The sequence below is a fragment of the Gambusia affinis genome, linkage group LG23 (genome assembly GCF_019740435.1).
Source record: "Gambusia affinis linkage group LG23, SWU_Gaff_1.0, whole genome shotgun sequence".
In the NCBI taxonomy this organism is placed as follows: domain Eukaryota; kingdom Metazoa; phylum Chordata; class Actinopteri; order Cyprinodontiformes; family Poeciliidae; genus Gambusia; species Gambusia affinis.
In genome coordinates, this window is record NC_057890.1 from 4370930 (window position 1) to 4396603 (window position 25674).

At 38.5% G+C, this 25674-nt stretch overlaps 1 protein-coding gene across 4 annotated transcripts in view; it reads left to right on the plus strand.

Annotated features, from left to right (window-relative positions):
- Nucleotides 1-25674, plus strand: part of osbpl8 (oxysterol binding protein-like 8) — a 103406-nt gene that overhangs the window by 32126 nt on the left and 45606 nt on the right. For 3 of the 4 annotated variants that reach the window (XM_044107643.1, XM_044107645.1, XM_044107646.1), the window contains exon 2: nucleotides 22710-22807. In XM_044107643.1, coding sequence (XP_043963578.1) covers nucleotides 22763-22807 — 45 coding nt within the window. In that variant the 5' untranslated portion in view covers nucleotides 22710-22762. Of the gene's footprint in view, nucleotides 1-16164; nucleotides 16304-22709; nucleotides 22808-25674 lie in introns of those variants that run through there. The other variant, XM_044107644.1, reaches the window with a different exon arrangement.

A 25674-nucleotide genomic window follows, 5' to 3' on the forward strand; every position in this document is an offset into this window, starting at 1 on the left:
TATATTAAAACCTGCCACACCTGTCAGCTGACTGGTAAACCCAATGAAATTATAAATCGGGCACCACTGTATCCTATTCCAACTATTGATAAACCATTTGAGCACTTAATAATTGATTGTGTTGGTCCTCTTCCCCCTTCACGTTCAGGCGCAAAGTATCTTTTGACTGTTATGTGCCAAAGTACCAGATATCCAGCAGCATATCCATTGCACACACTTACTGCAAAGTTTGTGGTGCGAGCTCTCATGCAATTTATTGGTATTTTTGGAATACCTAAAGTCATTCAGAGTGACCAAGGATCTAATTTCTCCTCTCGTTTGTTTGCACAGGTTTTGAAGCAGCTAAACATTAAGCATAATCAATCTACAGCATACCATGCACAAAGCCAAGGAGCACTGGAGCGATTTCATCAAACTTTAAAATCTTTACTCCGTGCTTATTGTGTTCAGATGAATGCTGATTGGGAGGATGGTTTGCCTTGGTTATTACTTGCAGCAAGAGAAGTAATACAAGAGAGTACGGGCTTTAGCCCTAATGACTTAGTGTTTGGCCATACTGTGCGTGGTCCATTAACAGTTTTGCGAGATGAGCTTAAGGATGCTGAACAACCACAAGACCTGTTGCATTATGTTAATGGGTTTAAGCAGAGACTCTTTACTGCTACACGGTTAGCGAAAGAGAAATTATCATCTGCACAGGATAAAATGAAGCGTTTATATGATAAGAAAGCTGAACATCGTGTTTTTCTTCCAGGTGACCAAGTATTGGCTTTACTTCCAGTTGTGACTTCGCCATTTCAGGCCAAGTTTTCTGGCCCGCACACAGTTTTGGAACAGCTGTCTGACCAAAACTATCGCATTGCGACGCCAAACAGGCGGAAGAAACAGCAAACGGTTCATGTCAACCTTTTAAAACCTTACCATGCTCGTACTGAGTCTGTATTGGTGGATGAAAGTCACCCTGTGTGCATTTGTGAAACGGCGACATCTGTTGGAAGTGAATGGAATGGCGATGGGTTGCCTGTTCCAGATTCAGCCATGCTAACTGGTCGTCTTAAGAACTCTGAAGTACTGGAAAACTTGGACACTGTGCTGAGCTATTTACCAGAGGCTCAATGTTTTGAGTTGATTCAGTTGATAAAATCTCATTCTGATTTATTTGCAGATGTTCCATCCTGCACACACCTGATCGAACATGATATTGAGGTGGGTGATGCACGACCTATAAAACAGCAGTTTTATAGGGTTAACCCAGAAAAACGGAAACATCTGGATGCTGAGGTTGACTACATGTTAAGAAATGACATTGCTCAAGCATCATGTTCAAGCTGGTCTTCGCCTTGCTTGTTAGTTCTAAAATCGGACAAAACCTATCGGTTTTGTTCCGATTTCAGAAAGGTTAATAACATAACTAAACCTGATTCATATCCTCTACCTCGTATGGATGATTGCATTGATCAGATTGGTAATGCTAAATTCATTACTAAGATAGACCTACTAAAAGGTTATTGGCAGGTCCCTTTAACTAAAAGGGCCCAAGAAATATCTGCCTTTATTACACCTAGTGGTTTATATTCATATAAGGTTATGCCTTTTGGTTTGAGGAATGCGCCGGCAACTTTTCAGCGCTTGATGAATAAAGTTGTTGGGTGTTTAGAAGGTTGCTCTGTGTATTTGGATGACGTTGTCGTTTATTCTGTCCTCTGTTGTGAAGATGTGAAGAAGATGCTGTGCAATTCTCCTGTCTTATTGGCTCCTGATATGAATAAACCTTTTAAGCTTCAGGTTGATGCCAGTCATGTTGGTGCAGGGGGAGTCCTTTTGCAAATGGATAACTTTTCAGTTGAAAGGCCTGTGAGTTTTTTTTCTAAGAAATTTAATAGGCATCAGCTGAATTATTCAGTCATCGAAAAGGAGACCCTTGCTCTCATTTGGTCTTTACGACATTTTGAAGTTTATGTAGGTTCAGGACCTTTGGCTGTTTTCACAGATCATAATCCTTTGACCTTCTTGAACTCTTTTCGCTGTCCAAATCAGAGACTTGTTAGATGGTCACTGTTTCTGCAGTCTTTCTCCTTAGATATTCAGCATATCAAGGGTAAGAATAATGTTATGGCAGATGCTTTGTCAAGAGCATAAAGTCAGTAACTTTATTTCTCTTTCCTTACCTGTCTAAGAGTCACTTCAAGGTACCAGTTGTGACTTATGGATGGGACCGGAAGGGATCTAAGTTTTGCTGGGTCTCAGCTGGCCTGAGATATTGCAAGTGCATGTAATTTTCTTTTCTGATGTTCACGTACAGGTTGTCCAGGGTTCCAGTGCAGACCCTGTTTTGAAGAGGGGGGGTGTTACGGCCCAAGGCCCTTCCTCTGGGTCTTTAACATCCTGACAATTGGTGCTGATTGGGATGAGAGGCAGCTGGCCAGTGTCTCCAGCTTAAGAGGCACCATCCTTTCCGACAAGCCCCACCTCTCCTCTCCTACCTACCCTTCATTCTCTCCGTCTCTTTGCCACCCTCTCCCCTTTCTCCCTTTCCTCTCCAGCCAGTTATGTTTTGTTAAATAAATTTAATTTTAAGTTTACCCATGTGTTGCTCAGTGTTGTATAAAGTACTAAAAAAAATGTACTTAAGTAAAAGTACAAATACATGGACAAAAATGTACTCTAGTAAAAGTAAAAGTACCACATTAACACTTTTACTTGAGTAAAAGTAAAAAAGTACTGGCTTTTAAAAATACTTAAGTATTAAAAGTAAAAGTACTTCCTGAATGCATTACTTGATCTCTAATACAATATCATTAAGTGTACCTATCATATTTAATTTTAATACATGAAATATGCGCCATTTTAATTAACAATACCACAGATAAAGCATGTTTTTAGTGTGTTTACTCTCTGTGACAGTTTAGATTTAGATTTGTGATTCTATGCATCATAATTTCAGGGATGGAAACATCTTAAATCCACATTCTCATAAAAACACCTAGATATTAAATACTGAGAGCTGAAATAAATTTAACCAGTATCATTGTCATTTCAAACTCTTCTTCATTCTGCTTTGCTTCCATCTCTGTGGCACAATCCGAGGAGGTCTCCTACCATCCCTAAAAGATACCGTCCTGGATGTTCGCCCATATCACCCAAGTCAGAAACCACAACTGTCTGCTCCATTAAACATAGAAATTAAGGCAATGCCCCAATGGTAAACAACACTCAACTATGAACACTGTCCAAGGTGCAAGAAGTAACCAGGCAGAAGGACAGTGACGGTTCTGACCCTGTCTGCCACCATGACAGGTTACCAACACAATCAATGAGCAATGAGCAGCTCTGCGTTACACGTTCTTGTTTTGTTTATTGGCCAATTAAATAAATCTATCTATTTTTTAATTAAATAAAATAATAATAGCTACTGCAGTGTATGCAGAGCGTCACAAGAACAAAGAACGGCTCTCAGTGAGGCTTCAGTCCTATAGGACTTAGTAAAAATCCGTCCAGAAGAATCAGATCGTTCATCACTATCACTATATAGCAGATTTTGGTCACAGCGTTGTCCCATATATGCGACACCTAAAACAACACTTCCACACAATAATTAAACGCATGACTGACAACGTTTTGTCATCGCAGAAGCACCATATGTGTCTCTGTACAGCTAGTTTTGCTAACATCCGGTCCACATAGCTTACCTTCCTTTAGGCTTGCTTTCCAAGTGACGCTAAAAGTCGAACGAAGTTTCCACCGTCTGTGAAAGCGAAGCGCTGCTGATTTTACATGTCGCCAAATCTTATGATTTATGTAGCGAAATTCTATTACTGACGATTAGACACAATCATCTCCCGCTTAGTGGAAACCACTGCGCATGTCTGGGAGCTCCGCGACTGAAAGGAGGAGGCGATGGGTGACGACAGTAATTAGTAGGTCAAGTTATTGCTTGGATTTACAGCGCCTTGTTAAGTCCCTGAACTTCATATTTTAACGGGGGGAAAAAAGCGCAATGCGACTTGGATGTAACGAGTAACGGGACGGTTTTGTAGAAATGTAGTAAGTAGAAAGTACAGATACTTACTGTAAAATGTAGTGGAGTAAAAGTCGAAAGTATCCATTATTAAATATACTTAAGTAAAGTACAGATACACGAAGATTGTACTTAATTGTACAACACTGGTGTTGCTTCCCTTTAATTTGTTATGGTTTCAGAGCCAGACCATAACAGTATATACGTATATATACGTATATATACGCATATATACGTATATATACGTATATATACGCATATATACGTATATATACGTATACGTATATATACGCATATATACGTATATATACGCATATATATATGCTATATATATAGCATATATATATTTATATATATGCTATATATAAATATAGCATATATATTTTTATATATGCTATATATATAGCATATATATTTATATATATATAAATATATGCTATGCTTATATGACTTGTATATACAGTACAGACCAAAAGTCTGGACACACTTTCCAATTGAATTCAATGAGAAGGGGTGTCCAAACTTTTGGTCTGTACTGTTTATTTATACAAGTCTATATATATATATATATACCACCACTCTTGAAAAGTCAATACAATGGTCCCCCTGACCAAAATCTACCCATAAAACCTGATATGTCCTGCAGGACCCACCCCATATAATGAGAATTACCACCCTTTTGAAAATCTATATATATATATATATATATATATATATATATATATAATATATATTATATATTATATAATATATATATATATATATATATATATATATATATATATATATATGCTTATATGACTTATATATACAGTACAGACCAAAAGTCTGGACACACTTTCCAATTGAATTCAATGAGAAGGCGTGTCCAAGTCTATATATATATATATGCATATATATATATATACATATATATATATGTATATATATACGTATACGTATATATACGCATATATATATGCTATATATATAGCATATATATTTATATATATGCTATTTATAAATATAGCATATTTATATATGCTATATAAATAGCATATATTTATATATATATATATATATATATATATAAATATATGCTATGCTTATATGACTTATATATACAGTACAGACCAAAAGTCTGGACACACTTTCCAATTGAATTCAATGAGAAGGGGTGTCCAAACTTTTGGTCTGTACTGTTTATTTATATAAGTCTATATATATATATATAGACCACCACTCTTGAAAAGTCAATTAAATGGTCCCCCTGTCAAAAATCTACCCACATTGTCCAATTGGACCCCAAATATCCTGCAGGACCCCCACCCCAACACTAAGCATTGACCACACTCTTTAAAAGTCAATACAATGGTCCCCCTGACCAAAATCTACCCATAAAACCTGATATGTCCTGCAGGACCCACCCCAAATGATGAGGGTCGACCACCCCTCCTGAAAAATCAATAAAATGCTCCCCCTTACCAAAATCTACCCACATTGTCCAATTGGACCCCAAATATCCTGCAGGACCCCCACCCCAACACTAAGCATTGACCACACTCTTTAAAAGTCAATACAATGGTCCCCCTGACCAAAATCTACCCATAAAACCTGATATGTCCTGCAGGACCCACCCCAAATAATGAGGGTCGACCACCCCTCTTGAAAAATCAATAAAATTCTCCCTCTGTCAAAAATCTTCCCACGTCAGGAGAGAGTCAGACCACCATCAAAGCTCTTAGACGACAGAAAAAAGTCTGCGGTTCTCAGTGCGAAGCATTGTGAGTTTTTCCGTTTCCTTGTCCGTGTCTGGGAGAATTATAATATCTCCATTCTCCTCATTTAGCCCCAGCCTTTGCACCTTAGAATACGTTTTTTTAACCATTCTGAATTTCTGCTCAGTCGCAGAACTTCCTTAGTTAGTTCTACGATCTTGCATTCTGTTCATGAATGATATCAGCCTGTATTCCAATTTTTATTACAATTGTTATTACTGAGAATGACTTCTCTTCTGTTTTTTTGTCAGAGCGTCTTCTCTGCGTTTTCAGTTTTGTGTCATCTTCCCGTGTACGCAGGAGGTCCTTCTCAAATTTGATCTTATTTTCCTTGCTTTTTTCTGTCGTGTCGTGCTTTAAATCGACCTGCTCCTCTTGATGCTTAAAAAATGTAGTCTCTTGCTTGGACTTTTCCAGGAGTGTCTTGGTCTCCTTCTCAAGATTTGCTGCAGAATTTTTTAGTCGTTGATATTTGTTCTGTAGGTTGGCTTTTTCTGTTTGAGCACGTTCACATTTCTCCTGGAGGACTTGGTATTTCGACTCTTGTTTTCGACTCTTCCTCTCAAAATCATGCAAAGACTTGTGCAGTGACGTGATTTCCTTCCGTAGGCTCAGATTTTCATCATCTTTGCGTTTTAGTCGCCTCACTGATGTTTCTTCATTCTGCCGATTTCTTTTTGCCTCCATTTCTGTCTCTTGTACAACTTTCCGTTGTTTCTTAATCACCTCCTTCTGAGCATCGATTATCTTTTGCTTCTCATCCAAGACAATCTTAAAATTGTCAATTGTGTCATCTTTGGTTTTCAACATTTCCGACTGCATTTTAAGCTCGGCTTTCTGGCTCTCTGACTCATTTCTAGATTGCTGAGACGCATCTAGCTGTATTTTCAATCTTTGATTGTCATCTCTAAGTACTTTCACCAGGTTTTCTGCATCATGGGCTCGATCTCTGTACACCTTCAGTAGTGCCACTTTGTCAGACAAGTCGCGCCTCCGTGCAGTTTCAGCCGTGAGAGCATGGGTCTTCTCTGCAAGAGCTTGTTCCATGTCTTAACTGACCTTCAAGTTCCACAATCCTAGTTACACTTTCCAGAAATTTTTCGAAATCCCTTTAAAGTTGTTGGAAAGTTTAACATTTTAACTTCCAGCAATTTAATTTCCTTCTTCAGCTGATATGTGTTCTGTTGTTGTTTTCGTAAATCTTTTTCAGCTTGTTGCACTCTCTCCTTGGACGGAGAGTTTTCTGTCTGGTTGTCCTCTGGCCTGATGGATCGCCGTGTTGTGTCTCTGGCTCTTTCATCCCCATTTTTCATGATGTTCTTTTGGGATTGAGAATCATCGTCAGTCAGTTCATCCTCCATGGTCTCCCATTCTTGTGTTGAACGTCTCATTTTCGTCTTGTTTTGGGATAGCAATCCTTTTACAAACGTATAATCACAGAAAGCAATCCTACCTTAGAACGCTTGGAGCTCAATGACTTTGACACAGACAGGGTCACTGACTATGTCAAAGTCATTGTCTATGACATCACTATGTCATGAGTGATGTCATGATCTTTGTCCCCATGACATCACTGTTCCTGCAGCAGTACACTAAACAATGAGGGTCTATCTCACTTGAAAAGTCAATGAAAAAATATTTTGCATTGCATCTCTGATCACAGCAGCTTATCACCGATAGAACCTTTTTTTCTTTTTTAGGTTTTTAAAAAACCTTTATTGCAGACTCCCGAAACAAACACTCCGGTCACACAAATGTAAATAAAGGCCTTGCTTGGTGACCAACTGACACAAAAAAGTGGTAATTCATGCTATTACATGATACACACTATCCATTATTAAATTTTTAAGTCAATGTTTTAAAATAATTTCATTACTGAAAAAATTGAATGTTTTTCTTCAATAGCTTTTTGTGCATAGCATATAATACACAAAAAGCATTACATATATATATATATATATATATATATATATATATATATATATATATATATATATATGTATAGACCAACACTCTTGAAAAGTCAATAAAATGCTCCCCCCAGCAGGGAGAAGGCCCGAGAGACGTTATTTGTTAGTGCATTTTTCTAAACCTCACTGCTTATTTACATACATTCACATAAGAAATTAAACAGTTTAGTCCAACTAAAACTGTTAGCAACTACACACAGGTTTGGAAGAAATTAAAAACCCACTGCACTGAACCCCATTGAAAACCTCCTGGTTATTCCACCAAATATTGATTTCTGAGCTCTTCCGGAGTTAAAACATTAGTTTTGTTGTTACTAAGTAAATATAAACTTGGTTGTTTTTTTTGTTTTGTTTTGTTTTGCGTTATTCGAGGTCTGAACGCACTGCATCTTTTTTGTTATTTTGACCTTTTCTCATTTTCTGAAAAGAAATACTAAGATTTTGCTTGGAATTTCAGACATGTTGTCAGTAGTTCAACAATCTTCATTTTACTTAAACAGGTACCTACAAAGAGTAAAATCAGGACTGATAGTTTTTTCCAGAGTTGTATATATATGAAACAAAATCAGACAGCATCATACCTCCCAACATCTGCTAACATTAATGAGAAACATGCAGATGTGGAGTGACACAGTCCAAGTGTTCTCTGCTCCCCTGTAAATTAAAATAAAATCTACTCAAAGCTATGCATTTCATTTGAAGAACATTTTATTAAATTCATAGGATTAATAAAACTAAAACCAGTTTATAATCAAGGCAGAAGTTCAGGGTAATGACTAGATCTTACTACTGAACTTTATTTGAAAATCATACTTGGAAATTGCATTACCTTATTTATACCTGAACGTTATGCGGCTGATGGCGTTTTTCCTTTAAACAAGAATGAATGTCCATCTATGGAAAATTAGACATTATGAGTCAGGGTTTTACTATTTCAGTTCACAGTTCATGAAGTGAGCCTGTCATAGTTTCAGTACCAAACATCTTTTTCTTTGCAAAGAAACAGCCTAAATCTACATATATTTGACAGCAGCCAGCAGGATCCAGCGAGAAAACATCAGGGAAACGTTTTTGTCCTCAATCTTATATGTAAGTTAAAAATATCTCCATTGCCGAAGAAGAAAACAACCCCTCCACAACAGACCTCGTCTCTTCTGTCTCCATAGCATTTGCGTGGATCGTAACTAAATCTTTGAGCTTATGAGGTTATCGAAAATGCCAAGGCTGATGCGGCGGTCGAGGATAATCTCTCCTGCTGGGACGCTCAGGCCGCTGGCTGTGTTTGGCTGATTGGATCCATTTGTTCTGGCAAACGCCAGATGTTGCTGCCTCGCGCGTCACGTCAACGTTGATTTCCCAGACAGCAGCACCTGAACCAGAACACAGTTCAGCCTGTCTTTCCCCCGGTGACCGCCTTTATTAGCCTCCTCACGCCCCGACCCCCGCTCCAAAAGATTAGCGAAGCCTTTCTGATTTAAACAGCTGCTTAGATTCCAATAAAGCCAACCTTTCATCCCAGCGTCTCTTTGCTTTCACCAGTTCTCATATGTCCAACGACACTGAACAAACGGAGCGTTAATTAGCTCGTTTTCTAATGTATACAGTCTCACAGGGTGCAGGTAGAGGAGGTTTTGTTGGGCTGGTTAAAAAGCGTGGGCACCTAAAGTCCCAGCGCGTTACCTGGACTGTCCGTCCTCGTGAGACTCTCAAAACATTTCTGTGGCCAATATTTTCCTTGTGTGAAAGGCGTTTGATTTTCTTCATTTTATCTCAATGAGCTTTTCTCTAAGTTTTCTCTCTTTTTCTAAGTCCCTACAGGCATGGGGAAATTTATGTGCATCACCAGAAAACACTCCTCAAAATGTTTTCAGCGACAGCATTTTCACTGTTGTAATTGTCCTCTCAGAAAGCGTAATTTTGTATCTCATGAAGCATTTCCTCGTTGGTTTGACAAAATGCTTGATATCATTGTTTAATTGCTTAATCACCCAGTTTTGAGAAAGTGACCCTCAGCACTAACTATGGTGGAGGCTATGCCACCTCACAGTAGAGATGTGGTTTTCCATGCATAGTGAAGACTGGTATTATTGAGGGTTAGGGACAAAGCGACTGTGAAATGACTAAAATCTGCCAAAACTTGAGACCCCTTCTAAAAACACTTATAAGTTCCTATTTTATTAGTTCAAGCAGAAAAAGTACTTTAATAGGAATTAATACACACAGTGGAAAATGTCTTGAAGCTAAATTCTACAGTCTTCGCTCTTGGGGGTGCAGCCAATCAGCACCAAAGGAAAAAAAAATCAATAATTCTCCGGGATTTGCTGCTTTGTGTTAAGCAGCATCGAATCAAGATATTTCAGCTCCTCAAGTTGTGTTTATTTATTTCAAACAAAACCCAAAAATAGGTGAATTTTCTCCAAGCAATTTGGAGTTACATTCTGCAATTCCAAAATCTGCAAATATGTGAATCTGAGAATAGGTCGAGGTCGGCCGTATTAATCCTTTCTTCCAAATCTACCTGGACTGGGGCTCCAAATTAGTCTCACCTTTTAGTACAAAGCTCGGGCTAAGTCTTAGCTGAGTTTAACTTACTTCATATCACAATTCTTAAAACTAAGCATAGTGGCAAGACCCCTGGTCCACTCTAAGGCAAAGTATAATGTAAAAAAAAAAAAAAAAATTCTTTACGTTTTGTTTTTTCTTTTCTTCTTTTAATGTGGCATAATGCTTTTGTAAACAAAGATGAATTTATCTGAAGGCTTTCTACACGTCTTCACTATGGGTGGCCAACAGATTTGTTTTGCTTTATGTCATTAGCATTTCCTGCTTCCGTCCTTTCTTTTTTTAAGAAGCATGTTTATGTGTTTCTGTTTCCTTGTCACATTCCTCTGACCCCTCTTTCACATTCCCATTTATTTAAAGCTTCAATATGCAGATGAGGGAGGCCTTCCTTTAGAACCTATGATGGGATTAATGCAAAACATTGCAACAGAGACTGCATTAATTGCATTAATGCTGTAAAAATTGCTCCAAAGCTACTTCTTTGCTTGTTGTTATAGCTTTATTAAAAACCAAAAAAAAAAAAATGGCTGCGTTTACAGACTAAGAGATCGTGAGAACGGAAGTGGTCCCAGTGAAAACGAGAAGTTGCATTTTCATGATTAGTTTTTGTTTATAGTGCTTATTTGCGAAGGCTTTGTGCATTGTGACTTAAAAAAAAAAAATCATCTGTTGAGGCACTTTAACAGCTTCCCTTATTTGCATAATGAAAAGGAAATGCACGTGGGGACGTGAGAAGGCGTCGGAGGAACGTGAAAAAGAAGCACAGAAATAAACATGCCTGAGGAAAGAAAGACGAGGGGAAATTGCAAGAAGGAAATGCAATACTATATAGCATTAGAAAACAATTAGTGGTATGTTTAGGGAAATAAAGAGAAAAAAATACAGGTAACTTAGATTGAGCTTTTATCAACTTTGTTTAGTCATGCTGGACATTCAAGGCTTCAGTCACCTAGCAACAGTAAAAGAAAGCTTTTCAAAAATGTCAATAGAATTTACCGGTCTCTTAATATACCCACTGAGTTGGCTAGAAACACTCATTTGTGTAAAAATATAAAAATAAATAAACTCAACACACACTGCGCACATAAACTTTCATTAGCAAGGAACCAGCACCAAAGGGCATTTATTGTGGCGTCACGAATGGAGTGATGCGCCGCTGCCAGACGGCATCCGGGAGTCAGTCACAACACTGACCGGATGTCAATAAACAGAGGCATCACATGGCATTAGCTGACCCTCGCTGACTTAGAAAAAGGTTGCATTCATGGGTTTTTATGCATTGCACGTGGTCATTATGTTGGGCACACTCACTGTAGGGGTGACGATATGCCCTGGCGTACCCACTAGTTCCCACTAGAGAATGCAGACAAATGCCTGCTGCTGATGACCGGGACAGGACAGATATCTGGATGATTGCCGCCAATCCTGGACCAACCAGTGTTGAATTCAAAATCGTATCCCTGCCTGCATAGTCACACAAGCGGCGTTTCCATTACAGACGTGCACTAAACTTTGTCGGTATCCTGATAATGTCGAAAAGACACAGTTTCGCAACTGCTGTGCTTACTTTAAATGAGACACGCAATTAAAATCAACTGAATACATTTGTTTATACCACAAGTCACTCAAAAACATGCCACGCCATCATCCTCCTACTACTTCATGTCGTCGTCTTCTTTGTGGTTTGCGCCTGAAGCGACATTTCGTTGTTAATCATGGACCCTGTTACTGAGTGAAGAGGACTCAAAGCAGCCATTTTCACTGTCACATCGGGGTTTGAACTGAAAGTAGACGACAGCGCAGAGACATCAGGAAATGCCTATTTGTGAGGCTGTGAGCATACCTAAAGTATTGCTGTAAATTTGCTCTTGTTGAACTTTCCACCTCTCTGTCTGTCATTCAACATGCTAGATTTGTGAATGTTGGTCTACGTTCTTTAGGGAGGGCTGCTTTGTCTTAGTTAATGATACATTTGTTGTTTTATGTGGGAGAAAGTTCTTAGATGATATGAGTTAGGGTACCCTGTATTTTATTCTTATTTTATTTTTAATTTCAAGCTGCTTCGTTCCTTAATACACTGCTGCTCCTAACTCAGATAACTTCTTTAATATTATCAGATCAAACCAAGAGCAAGAAAACAAAGGGTGGAGGCCAATTCGTGGCTTAAAAGCTTCAAGGCTAAAGCTCTGACACACTTCCAAATGCAAACAAATGTCAGACCATCTCCTGATTTATTATTAAATTTTCAAGTAAGAACTGTTTTTGCAGACGATATTTAATAAGTTGATGATGTACCGTACCAGCATCTACTGCGAGTTCTGAGACCTGGTTGATTAAATGTTTTAGAGAACTGTGAAGTCTGGTATATAGTTCACACACACAAGAGTCTCTAGGTAGTCTCTAGGTAAAAAAACAAAACCCCTACTAATTCCTGCCTCTCAGAAGGATCCAGAACTACATTTGGAAAATCTAAGGCTGAAGAACGAAGAAGAGAAAAGCTTCTTAGCAGTTATTTCTACAAGTTAAATTATTACAGCAGTGAGTCAGAGCCCAGCCTCACCTCTCACAATGAAATCCTGTTTTGCAACATAACTGTTGTACTGCTGCTACTGCTACAAAACCGCACTTTCACTCTACAGCTGTCTAAATATTAGTGCATGTCAGATAAAATGATCAGTGGAGACAGTTTATTGTAAATAAGAAGTTACAAGGGTAATATTTGGATGTGTTATGGGAGTATTTTTGTTTGTTCTGAATTGAAATTGTGGGAAAACAAACGACCTACCCAAATAAAGTTTCTGTGGGAAACACAGGCAGGTGTGCCAAGCCTGGAATAGCAGCCTTGTGTAATGCTAGTCATTACACAAGGCTGTTTCCAAAAGGCTAATAAAACCAACGGGGGCAATTAAAAGCTGGACAGATGGTGCCTTTTGAAATGGATCATAGCAATCCACTGGAGGGGGTATCTGAAAGAGAATTAGTTTCACTGAATCTAATGGCAGCAGGGATCTTGTTGTGTTATTCATATATATGTTAGCACAACTGCTAACTGTCTATAAAATCAGAGCCAGCTACTGTATTCAAACTTGGACACAGTAGTGCATGATTGTCAAGTTGGAAGGAAAATGACGCATCGTTTGATACTGATTTTACAAATCAGAATCTGAAAAGTGTTTTGGGGCGGCTTTGGGGGGAACAAATGTCCTTAGACTGACATTTGTACCCATTCCACTTTAGATAATTGCTCTCTCTCATTCATAGATTTTGCATTGGATTGAGGTTTGGACTTTGATTGAGCCATTCAAACGCTTTCATCTAAACCAGTGCATCTCCTGATGTATCTTTAGTGTTGTTGTCCTCAACGTTGCAGCATGGATGCAATCACACTTTGTTCCCACGACTCCTAAGTTGACATGTAGCAAACAGCCTTTTTTCAATAATGGCTTTCATCCTGGTAGGTTAAAGGTTTTGCGTCACGAGTGCCGATACAGTTTCAGTTCATAGCTGACTCATTGATATATATATATATATATATTTGAAACCTCAGGAACTCTAGGTTCTGTTGGTGTTCTGTTTGCGTCCTAGTTGTCTCAGTCAGGCACCGGAGCGCTGTGCACAGCTGCAGCTCCTTTAGGATTGCACAATGCGTTGCTTTTAAAGAGTCTATTTGATACTGTGGGATAGCAAAGTGTTGTTTTGCTGAGCTCTTGTTCTGACACAGTTTGTGGTGTTTAGCAAGAGTTCATTTTGCAAGATGCTAGCACACGGTATCATGATGACTAAAGCCAGTGTGTGCTCAGCTTCTCCTCTGTCTGGTTGAACTCATCCCTTTGTTGATTGGAGGATTTGAAAGTTGTAAATCAACCATAGTCATATCGGATATTAACAGCACTGTGCAAAAGTATTAGTTGATTTTGTGGAACAGTCATTTAAAAAGGTTGTGAAATAACTGAGTTTAGCTCCATATTTGATGGTGTGCCACAAGAATCTAATTTGTTTTTTATCTTATTTGATTTCTTTTTATTGTACAATTATGAGACATGTGGTTGAAGGCAGCAGAAGAGATGAACTTTTACATGCAGTGACTCAAGATTGACATACAAATACATACACTTTCCAGCTTTTTATTTTTGTAATATAAAGAACTTCTGATTGGGGAAAAAACAACAACCATGTTTTGAGGCATCGCACTCAAAAACAGGTAAGATAAACATTTAAAAACTTATATAAAACTGAACATTTACCAGCAGGTTACTACAGTAGTTTGCCATTTTTCCAACACTGCTGAGGTATGTACTAAACTTAGTCCCTTAGGCTACATTTGCTTCATCTCCAGACCCGGCTGACTCACTGCTACTTCAAGTCATTCCTAAACGGAGCATCAAATTAAATGTATGTTTTAATAAATAAAATTACATTACGATTAAACTGCTGCGAAAGAATAGTTTAGATGGATGAACACCTATATTTTTTCAAATCCAGTTGATTCTAGTTTAAAGCTTAGAAGCCACACAACATAAATTGTGGTTTATGTTGTGCAGTTTATTTGCAATATTTGTCTAATTGGTAGGTTTTTATGTGTTTTTCATCTTTTAAGCCTTACTCCGCTGTGTTTAGCGTGCCTTCCAGTGTCCAATTCACTGTATGCAACACCGGCCATAGACGTGTTTCGTCTGGTCACATGCCTGAGTGTCTTTTTATCTTTTTTTTTTTCCCACCAGGGGTTTTTTTTGTGGGCTCTAGTGTCCCTTATTCGAAAGTAGGCTGACAGGAAGGGGGAAGAAGAGGGGGGAAGACATGCAGCAAACGTCGGCCGGGTCTGGGAATCGAACCCGCGACCGCCGCATCGAGAACTGAAGGCCTCCAAATGTGGGTCGCGCTGTCCCCTACGCCACCACAGCACGCCCCCTGAATGTCTTTTTAAAGGGAAACCTGGTGTCCGTTTCCCTCATAATTTACCCTAATGGATCAGCTTAGCAGACGTAGTAAGCAAACAGTGCCTACTGTTCACATTTAATATGGTGACCTGGGAAGGGGAGGCAAAGCAAATTATTTCAATTGCTTCACAGAAAAATAAAGGAACTGGGTTTAAAAGATAAATATTAAAATTATGATAATATTTAGGCATCACAAAGTATAATGCATAGAAAAAAAAATCTAAAATGTGATCAAAATAAAATTATCTATGACCCTTATAGGAAAGTTGTGAGAAACAGAAATGTTCTCAGCCCTGATTTAAAGGAGGCAACCATTTCTGCAAACTTCAGCTTTTGGTGATTTGCTCCAAGTGCTGAAAAGCATAGAAACTTAATTATTTTTTTTCTTCCTTTGCTAAGTTTGGGTTTTTTGAAAGTGATAGTTCTAGATAGTTTAGGGCTGCAACTAAGGATTGTTTTAGTGACCAATTATTAGAGGAGATGTTTTGGATGAAACATGTCTACAGACACAGGTGCTTTTATTAAAAAACAAACAAAACAAATAAACACCTTCTTTTAAGTAAAGACAGATTTTTATGAAACTTTTTCCTTTGACAGCAGAACTATCTACACAGTTTTGTGTGTAAGAACTTCTGTAAGAATGTGTTTTTTTCACTAAATGGTTTATTTTGGGTCTGTATACTGCAGTTATCAATTAATCGAGATTGATTGTTTCAGCTCAAAGATTTCCAAGGCCAAAGACCGTGTCCTTCCGACTTTTCAAACCCCACCTGACCACTCTTATCAGTCTGCATGTGGGATTTTCAACAAGACGCAGCAACACCTTAGCTATGCCTGTTGCTTTAATAAGAGGTGCAGCGGAGGTTTTATACACACACACACACACACACACAGAGGGAGCTTTGCCTGCTGCTGCTCCTCCGCTGACACCGGCAGCCTTGCAGCAATAGCCTACATATCAGAGGAGGAGGGTGAAAAACATGATGTCATCTCGAGGTCTCTCTTCTTCCTCTTCCTCTCCGGACATAGTGGTGCTTTCTGCGGTCCGAGCTGCGTAAGGTAGGTGTCCCCCCCCTTCAAGACCTCTCCCTTGTTGTTCTCTTCCACACGTGCTAGCTGCGCCGAACAGCCTCTGTTTTTATGTCCTCTGCTTTCTCATTACAATTCCCTGTGTCTGCCTCGCATTGGCTCTCCGGTAGGTGATATCACAGTGTGTCTGTGACAGAACAAGAGATTGTCGAGCAGGGAAGTCGCGTCCTGCCATGAGATAGATTCTCTGTATGTCTCTGAATGGTGTGTGTTTGAGGGGCAGTCGTCCCGCTCTGCTTTAAGGTCATTCTCAGGTTACGGATATATCACTGGGGACCTTTGTGTCTGTGCAACTCCTTCCGACGTCCTCAAATCCATCAGAGGTTATCTTGGAAATGACTGCATAGTTGAGCTGAAATCCGTAGCCTCGTATCTCCTGGGATTTTTTTTCTTCCTGTTTTGCTAAAGGTATGGCAACACAAACACACATCTTGTATTCCACTGGAGCTGCATGCGTCATCCACATTTTCATTTTGCAGAGCTGTAGTTGAGCTGTCGCCTTGTTTGCTCTGTGATGTTCCTTTCGCTCTCTGTTCTGCGTGTTATCAGCCAACAGTCAGTTCAAATCTGAAGGACAGCCATTCTTTCTCTCATCACAGGAATGAACAGTGTGAGGCGTCCTTGACGTCCTGTGAGCCCAGCGCTCTCCACCTGATCAGCATTTGCGTCCACAGATCTCTGAATCACATTATTTTTAAAGCATTTTCAATATGCAGGCTCATACTTAGTCTTTTTATGCAGATGTCTAACAATGAATAATATGAACTTCACATTAGGGCTGGACAATAAATCAGTTATCGACAATAAAAACATGATCAATATCAATAGATAATACATCTGTTACATTATTCATAGAAAATTCACTGAACTCTGATCCAGCATTTTGGGAGAAGTAGGCAAAGAAAAGGGTTTCTGTTCCCAACTTCTCACAGTGAGCTAAGCAAGGTTGGTGGCATCAACCAACTTGCTCTTTGGTTACCTAGCAACAACCTGTTCAGTGTCTTGTGCAGCAGCGGTTTAAGGTTTTGCCACACCTTGTCTCATGGTGAAAACTGTGAATAAAACACTTTGGCATTATTTCAGATACATACTCCAAAACAAAAAATCGAATCAACAATTATCGATATCGACTGATATGAAACGCTTGTATCTTGACAAGATTTTCAACCACAGCCAGACTTCCATCCATCCATCCATTTTCTTTACATCTTCTCATCAATTATTCATTCATTGTAAAAAGGAATCTTGGCCATGAACCTTATGACGTTGGAGAGTCTGAGTTCTTTAGTATCATTTATTAGAGTAGATCAATTTTGTAGAAATAACATTGGCAAATACAAAGGATTTTTACAATTTATTGAACAGCCTGACACCTCATCCTCCAGTGTGGTCACACACTGCTGTGGGAAAGAACATCTGGATCTCATCAATTATTCATTCATTGTAAAAAGGAATCTTGGCCATGAACCTTATGGAGTTGTCTGGAGTTAGTCATTTATTAGAGTTGTAATAACATTGGCAAATACAAAGGATGTTCAAACTTTATTTCAGCCTTATCAATTCAAATTAGCTCAATAATTTAAATTCTGGTGATTAATATCTTTTGAAGGGCAATTTTGCTAAGAGAGACCTCATATTCAGCTTGGTTTCAGTGGCGTGGTGTTCAAACTGTTAATTTCATTATCAATTCAAATTAGCTCAATAATTTAAATTCTGGTGATTAATATCTTTTGAAGGGCAATTTTGCTAAGAGAGACCTCATATTCAGCTTGGTTTCAGTGGCGTGTGGTTTTCATTTCCTTTTTATTCATTAGTTTTAGTTGTGTTGGACATTTAAAATGTTTTTCAGTCCATTTTGGAGTAGTCCTTACAAAATTAGTTGGAGTTTATAGGTCTTTATTATACCATGATCAATGTATTACTTTATGTAATTCCTTTTGTCAATGAGGATTTAAAGACTCTAGTCATCACTAGGCCTTCTGCTACATAAAGATCTTTTTAAACATGCTCTTTTAGTGTCGAGATAGCAAAGACTGGCTTGGTAAATTTGTTTTGGAATTGTGGTACAAAGCTTTTCTAAATTAGATTCAACCTTTTAAGCCAGGGTGTATGTATTGTTTTAATATTGTATCCCTAAAATGAGTCCCCATTTCTCTCTGTTTAGGTTTCCTTTAAGCAGAGTCAGAGTTTGTTCATTTTAAACCCCACTTGGGAATAAAAAGCAAACCTTATTCTTGTAGATATTCTTGAATCCTCTTTGCACTTGAAAGGCAGTCGTCTGTCCCTCAGGCTCGGTTGATTAACATTCCACTCTCTCTGACCTACATGGTTAAATTTTTCTTTAAAGATGTCTTTCCCCTGAGTACATCATCAAACTGGGACACTCAGAAGATTACATTGGTCCGGCTCTCCTCCTTCTAATCTTTGTCTTTCATCTGGCAAGATGAAATTTGTCATAAACTTGCATATTTGCATCCATAAAATAGCTTAACGTGCAGGTTGATAAAACCGTAATGTTTGTTCAAGTCTAGGCGTCTATCATTTTGTATTGATGTTTAAGTTATTTCGATGTGTAGAAGGGATACTTGGATGAAGCTTCATCCCATAGAAAATACTTTTGATTGAAATTGATTGCCACACCTTGGATCTTGTTTAATATTCAGTCATAGGGATCTTAACTGGTTTAACTAGATATCAAGTAGTGTCTACATTGGCTAAAATCGGAATCGGCAGGTCAGGTTTTTTACAAATCGGTAATCAGCCAGAAAACTACAATTGGCACATTGATACTGAAGAACAAATGTGAATGCAAACACAAGGTGTGGCACTCTATTGGCATTAGCTGTACTTGTCAACATTCTGCTCTGTACCCTAATCCAAATCTCCAAATACCAACAAAACGAACAACATTCTCTTGATAAAAAGGTAAAAACAAACTTGAGAATGATGGCATAAGTCATCATAAGTGATTTGACCAAGAAAAAATCGTCCTTTTTTTTTTATTGCCCTAAGGTGATTTAGACAAAAAAAAAATTACTTTGAGCAAAAATGTCTTGGAAATGTCTTTAGGAATGTGACAATTTGCGATGCTGGAATCCTATTATAACATTTCTTTTACTATTAGTTAGTTTCAGCTCACTGAAGGGGCTGCACAGTGGCGCAGTTGGTAGAGCTGTTGCCTTACAGCAAGAAGGTCCTGGGAAGGTCCTACTCTTTCTGCATGGAGTTTGCATGTTCTCCCTGTGCATGGTGGGTTCTCCGGCTTCCTCCCACAGTCCAAAAATATGACTGTCAGGTTAATTGGGCTCTCTAAATTCTCCCTAGGTGTGAGTGTGTGTGTGTATGGTTGTGTGTCCTGTGTGTTTTCTGTGTTGCCCTGCAACAGACTGGCAACCTGTCCAGGGTGAACCCGCCTCTCGCACAGAACGTTAGCTGGAGATAGGCACCAGCAACCCTCCCGACCCCATTAGGGATGAATAGAAAATGGATGGATGGATGGAAGCTCACTGAAGCCCTCCTCCCTGACTAATAAGAATCAGTCTGAGAGCAAAACATGCACACAGGGCATACATTAGCTTAAATACTCACTTTTCTGCATTTACAGAAACTGTTTTCACCTTTTAAGTAGCATTATAAAGTTGTAAGTTTACATAATCAAAGTGTTAAAAACCACACACTTTTCTCTATTCCAGTTCAGTCTTCCAGTTCAGTCTTCTTAAGATCGTAAAGTAAATTAGACATTTTCTGTGATGTTTCAGTTCCCCTAATTTTTGCAGGATGTTTAAAACTTGACAGTCATAAGTCGATGTTGGGAAGACCCTAATTAGAGAAGGATGATTTCCTTAATTGGACTATAATTCTGATAGTAATTAGACCTTCCTTTGCGGAGTAATTGCTCTACAATGGTTGAGCTTAAAACCTCTCTGAACATTTTGGAAGCAGCTCTGTCACATCTGCCGCAAAGGAGAAACCCACCAGCCAACTGTTCTGTCGAGGTGGTTGGCTCTCTGCTGGTTTCTAAGGATTCCCTCAGTTTCAGTGTCCAACAGTGAGTCAGAGCTGTTGGCTCACTGAGGTCTGTGGGACAATTTAAACAAACTCACTGGTAACGGCTTGCAGTCAGAAACGGACCGAGTGAACTTTGGGAAGGGACTCAGCACAGCAGATGTTGACGGGAATTGACTGCTGCTGGTTCAGCCGCCACTTCCAAAGCGGTGGAAATTTAAACAGTTGTTCAGATCCGCAACGACACGCAATAACGATTATTATTCAAACCTCAAATAAAGCAGGAGTCACACTTCAACACTAACTGCGCCACAAACCAAAACTTGAATAAAAAAAGCTCAGTGTGTTCCTCCAACACGACTTCCTACAAGAATATTTATTGCAACTAATGTGGCGAATAAATGCCTCCAACTGCTTCTTATTAGGACAACTAAAACCGTAGTGTTGCAAACTGCTACATTAAACAGATGTAGAACAGAGGGAACGATTATTGCCCACATAACCTATTTCGGAGCCATTTTAAAGCTCTGTACCGTCCAAAATGTAATCACATGCACTTATAGAGGGCCGCTAGCTACAGATTTTTTCAATTGTCAGAAAAAAATCATGAAATGAAAAGATTTTTCTGTTTGTGCATTTATTTGAAATTTGGAATCGGGTTTTTGATGTCTTTCTCAGTTGTTTTAAATGGTGAATATATTTTAGCAATCTGTTGAGTCATGTAGGTATGTCTTTCAGACTCTTACTCATTGTTATATATTTATTGTGTGTCTAGCCAGCTAGCTATTTAACTAGACACGTGCTAAAGCTATCTGGTAGCAATATGGCTAAGAGTTTCCACAGTGACACAAATCTGCTCAGTGACCTTTAAAATGTTCGCTTTTTTTTTTTTTACACCTTTGTATACTCAAGATAAATGAATACAACATTCAGAGGCTTTAAACCCTCTAAACTTGATAGTCTACTCTAAAGGCTCTAATTTGGATTTAAAACTAGAGAAATAGACATTTGTTTTGTTGGATATTGCATAATTTTAAACATCTTTACTCATTTGACTAAATTGCCTTGACGCTTGAAAATAACCTAATTTTAGCTTCACAAAAATAATGGAAACTAATATAATAACTGGTAAGGCAGATTCCCCGGCTTTTGTGGAGGAGCAACAAGGAGAATAAGAGAGTCTTGGCTTTCAAACTGCTGCTTTTCAGCACCTCCTTGTGATGTACGATCAGTGAGATGTGACTGGAAATGCTGGGAGAATCATGCTTTAATGCAGATGAATGCCTTTAAGGACATTCAGAGTTAACTGACAAATACATCAACTTTATGTGAACATTTTGCAGTGTTGACCTTTTCTTGTTTATACCGTCTGTAATTCACTCTGCCTCACCGGGTATCAGTGTCTTGGCCAAATTGTAACTGATGGTGGCTAATTCTTTTCTATTTAGTGGTTTTAAGTTGATCACAGTTTCAAGAGCTGATCTTTAAGTTTGATGCTTGGGTTGTTGGAAGAAACTTGTCTTGACAGAGTGCGTCTTTCAACATGAGTCTTCACATTTCCCCCCCCAGATTGGCAACTAGATTTCGGTCTGGACTGAAAATGCTATTCTATGGTCTAAAAATATTTTTTGACCTAATCTGTCGCATTGCCTGTATTTCCATCTACCATATAGGTGTACAAATTGCAATTATGAAAATAGATTTGCTTAATGGAAACACACAAATAAATTTTTTTTTTTTTTAAAACAACTTTTTTTTTTCTACATTACACGAGTCATGTGATCAACCGGCCAAAGAAGCAAAGACGATGGTGCTGCCTCTTATCATGTGAAGAAACTTATTTACATATGATTTTAGTTGAGTAAAAATCAGAAGTAATTTCTTAAAATGATTCCTTAGACTGTTTAATTAAGGGTCAGTGTAGAAAGGGCTGAATACATCGCTCTATGTAAAAACTGTCTGAAATTATGGGTGACTTTGAAGTTTTGTACAACTTTCTACATCTGGTTGGATTTGAGCAGTTAAAATGACAAGACGTCATAAAGTTGAAGTTAATAAAGGTTAAACGTTGTCATGCTCCGGTGATTCTACTGGGAAGAAAGGTAAAAGCAGTGGGAAAAGATGCATTGAGAGAATAAATTTTCCAGGACACCTTGGGGGGAAGGCAGCTGGCAGAGATTCAGATCCTCCTCAGTGTGCAGTCGAAACGGGTCATTTATTAACAGGCAGAAGTTTTGGCTCAAACAAACTTTTAGGAGCGTGGAGAGCAGGTTTAGTTTTACAAAGAACTAAAATCTTGACTCCACTTTTACAAAGCTCACTTCATTACAGGTGTACCATGTAGTAAGACATTGCTTCTTCGTCTCCACAGAGATGCAGTCATCAGCGCAGCATAGGCAGACTTGACTCTGGTTACAGACAAGCATGGAGTCCTCTTCCGAGTCCCAACTGGAACCCGAGACAACTTTGGTAAGTAGCTCCACACGTTCATGGCAATACACAGTTAGACTGATATTTCGAGTTGTTTGGTAACTTTATGAAGAATCAACATCAACCTTTTGTTCTATGACTGGCATGATCAAATAACGTTTGCTGTTCAGTATTGGAAGGAGATGTCGAAATGTTAGACATCCTGGTTGTTGATCACCACATACAAAGTTTCTTGGGAAAAGAGAGAAACAGTACTAGTTGCTAATTAAAAATAAATAAATAAACAACTGCTTAAATGTGTTTGAGCTACGTTTAAGTATTAAAATCCACTATGTTCCAAAGCTCAAGAGGGTAAAGCATAGGTATATGAAAGAATTGCGCTCTCTCACAGCCTGAATAAATTGTAGATATATCGCAGTATATTCTACATAGCTTCTTCAAGATTTGTCATTGTCATTATAAAATTCTTCACTGATATGTTTAAAAACTAATTTGAGTACCTGCAGTCTGCGACAGCACTCACAGCAAAGACCATGGTTAGCATCACCTGTTAGCATTCAACTTCCATATCCACCTTGCAGAGTTTGGTTCCAACTCGGCTGGAGTGAATGCTACAGATTTGAAAGTTATCCAATGCCATGAACCCATTTGCAAACACTATGTGTTACTGAAATCATTAGTGCGTGAGAATTTAACAAACTCTGGACTTTCTCTCTCAGTATCTGACAGTATCTCTGTTTAATGTTTTGGGTTCGCATCAGTGGCTTTCCAATCTTAATGCCACATTTGGAGTCAGCTTTCTCTTTAGGCCCATATTTACTTTGAAGTAGAGCGTAACCTTTCTATATTTTGGTGGACAGTACACACAACTTGGATGTAAATTACACCACAACTAAATCTGGTGGTTTCTGGACATGGAAGTATTTTTCTTTTTGTGCTCTAATGCTAAATTGGAGAAGCTTCCTGTGTCCTGCTGGTATCTGTGAAATATTATCTGCTACTAGAGTGTACCCTCCGAACCTTAATGACTAGTCTAAGGTACAAATACTCTCAGTCTGCCACAGGCTTGCCTGGCTGACTGTGACAGACACTGAACTTTGCTGTACATAGTTACACTTGTCTCAGAGCTTGTGTGGTGGAGGATGGCTGCTCTGCCTACAGATGATTAAAGGTCAGCCATGTCTGTTCAACATCCTCTTTCCAAAGAACAGAGATGGTGAATAAGCTGGTGACTAAAAATAAAAAAAGGACATAGCAGTCCACACTTTCTTGTTCCGCACTTTGATGAATACTTCCTGGTATTAGAGCGCTCACGATACAAGCTACAAATGCTTGTATTGCCTATCTTTAAAAGGCAAACGATCATTATTTCTTAAGTTGTATGTCAATATTTTTCTTCTTTTTTTTCAGTTATTTATCTTCCTGGAGGCTTAATTAGATTTAGAGTTTTATTTTTTTGCAAAGCATTGGATTTTTTAAAAGTACATGTGATCGTGGGGGAAGTAGTGAGAACATGTAACCCCATATTTACATGTTCTAAATATAGAACATTTGTGTAGTTTTCATGGGTTTCTTCCAAATTTCTTTTAACTAGAAAGCATTTGGATTTCATTCACTTCTTATCCAAAAGACTTATTGGGTTCTGCTCATGGGTTGTACACATCAGGCTTAAAAGTTATTGTCAGAACAAACTATTGTGGCTTTTAAGGTCAATAAAATCACTGTTAAGGTCATTGTTACAAACAGTGTTAGCAGACGATCCGAGACGATTTCATCATCTCAGATGTTGCTGTCTTCATCAGTGTCTTTGTGCTTAAGATGGAGATGAGCCGCTGAGTTCTCATCCAATGAATTAAGCCGTTGAGCCAGTTGAAAGTTGTTGTTAGGAGGCTTTTCATCCAGTGTGACTTGGATTAAAAAAGGGCCAAGAATTCAGTCTCGGTCTCTGACTGGAATAATAAAGATTTCTTGTACAATTTTACACCACATAGTCCAAAGTCTTATTTCCATAAAATAGAAAAACTGAACTCATTTTTCTTCTAGTTTAAATGTATTATGTTGGCCTCAGATGCAATGCATGTAACATACAGTTAAAGTTTGTAACATCCCAAAATTTCAGACATATTTTCAAATATACCTCTTTAAACTTCCCAATGTATCTGAATCATCACCCTAAGCAGCAGCGTTTCTGGGAATAATGGGGACTTATGGTGACAGATAAATTAGGTAATATTAGTCTTTTCTGTCCAATCAACCACATTGAGGCTGAGTGGGAGCAGAACTAAGCACTTTCCCCTCTTTGACACTGGCTGAAAGTGGGTGTGAGTTTTAATAATGCTTTTTTTTCTTCTTCTTTTTGTCTGTGTCAATATTGCAAGCTCATTTCCCCTCCCAACCCCCTCTGCCTACATCCCTCCCTAATTTAGCCAGTGGATAATTAATCTGCCGGTGATGGTTAAATTAATTTGGTTTGAAAGCTATGTGGATAGATTTGAATACATTTTTCTAATTGACTTCCTGGGCTGTATGTGGGGATTCTATCACTTGGGGTCCACCTTAATAAGAGCCTGTGCAAATCGGAGCGCCAACCAGAGCCCCTTAAAAACATCCACACAATCAAAACCAAGTTCATATTTCTGTCAGTGCCTAGTGGGGGGGGGATGAATAATCTTCTGTACCCCGAAGCTGTGATTATGATCATGTGGTTGTTCTTTTGTGAGTTCTGGCTCAGCATCTACCTTTTTTTGGAAGCGGTGGAACATTTTGTGAAAATCTGCCAACTAGCAATGGCAACGGAAGAGGAAGTTTGTGGTTTTAAGATGGTTTTTTTTAGTGGCTCCAATGAATATACTTGTGCTTTGACTTCTGTATACATCAGCTAATTGTCTAAGTATCATGTGTTCAAG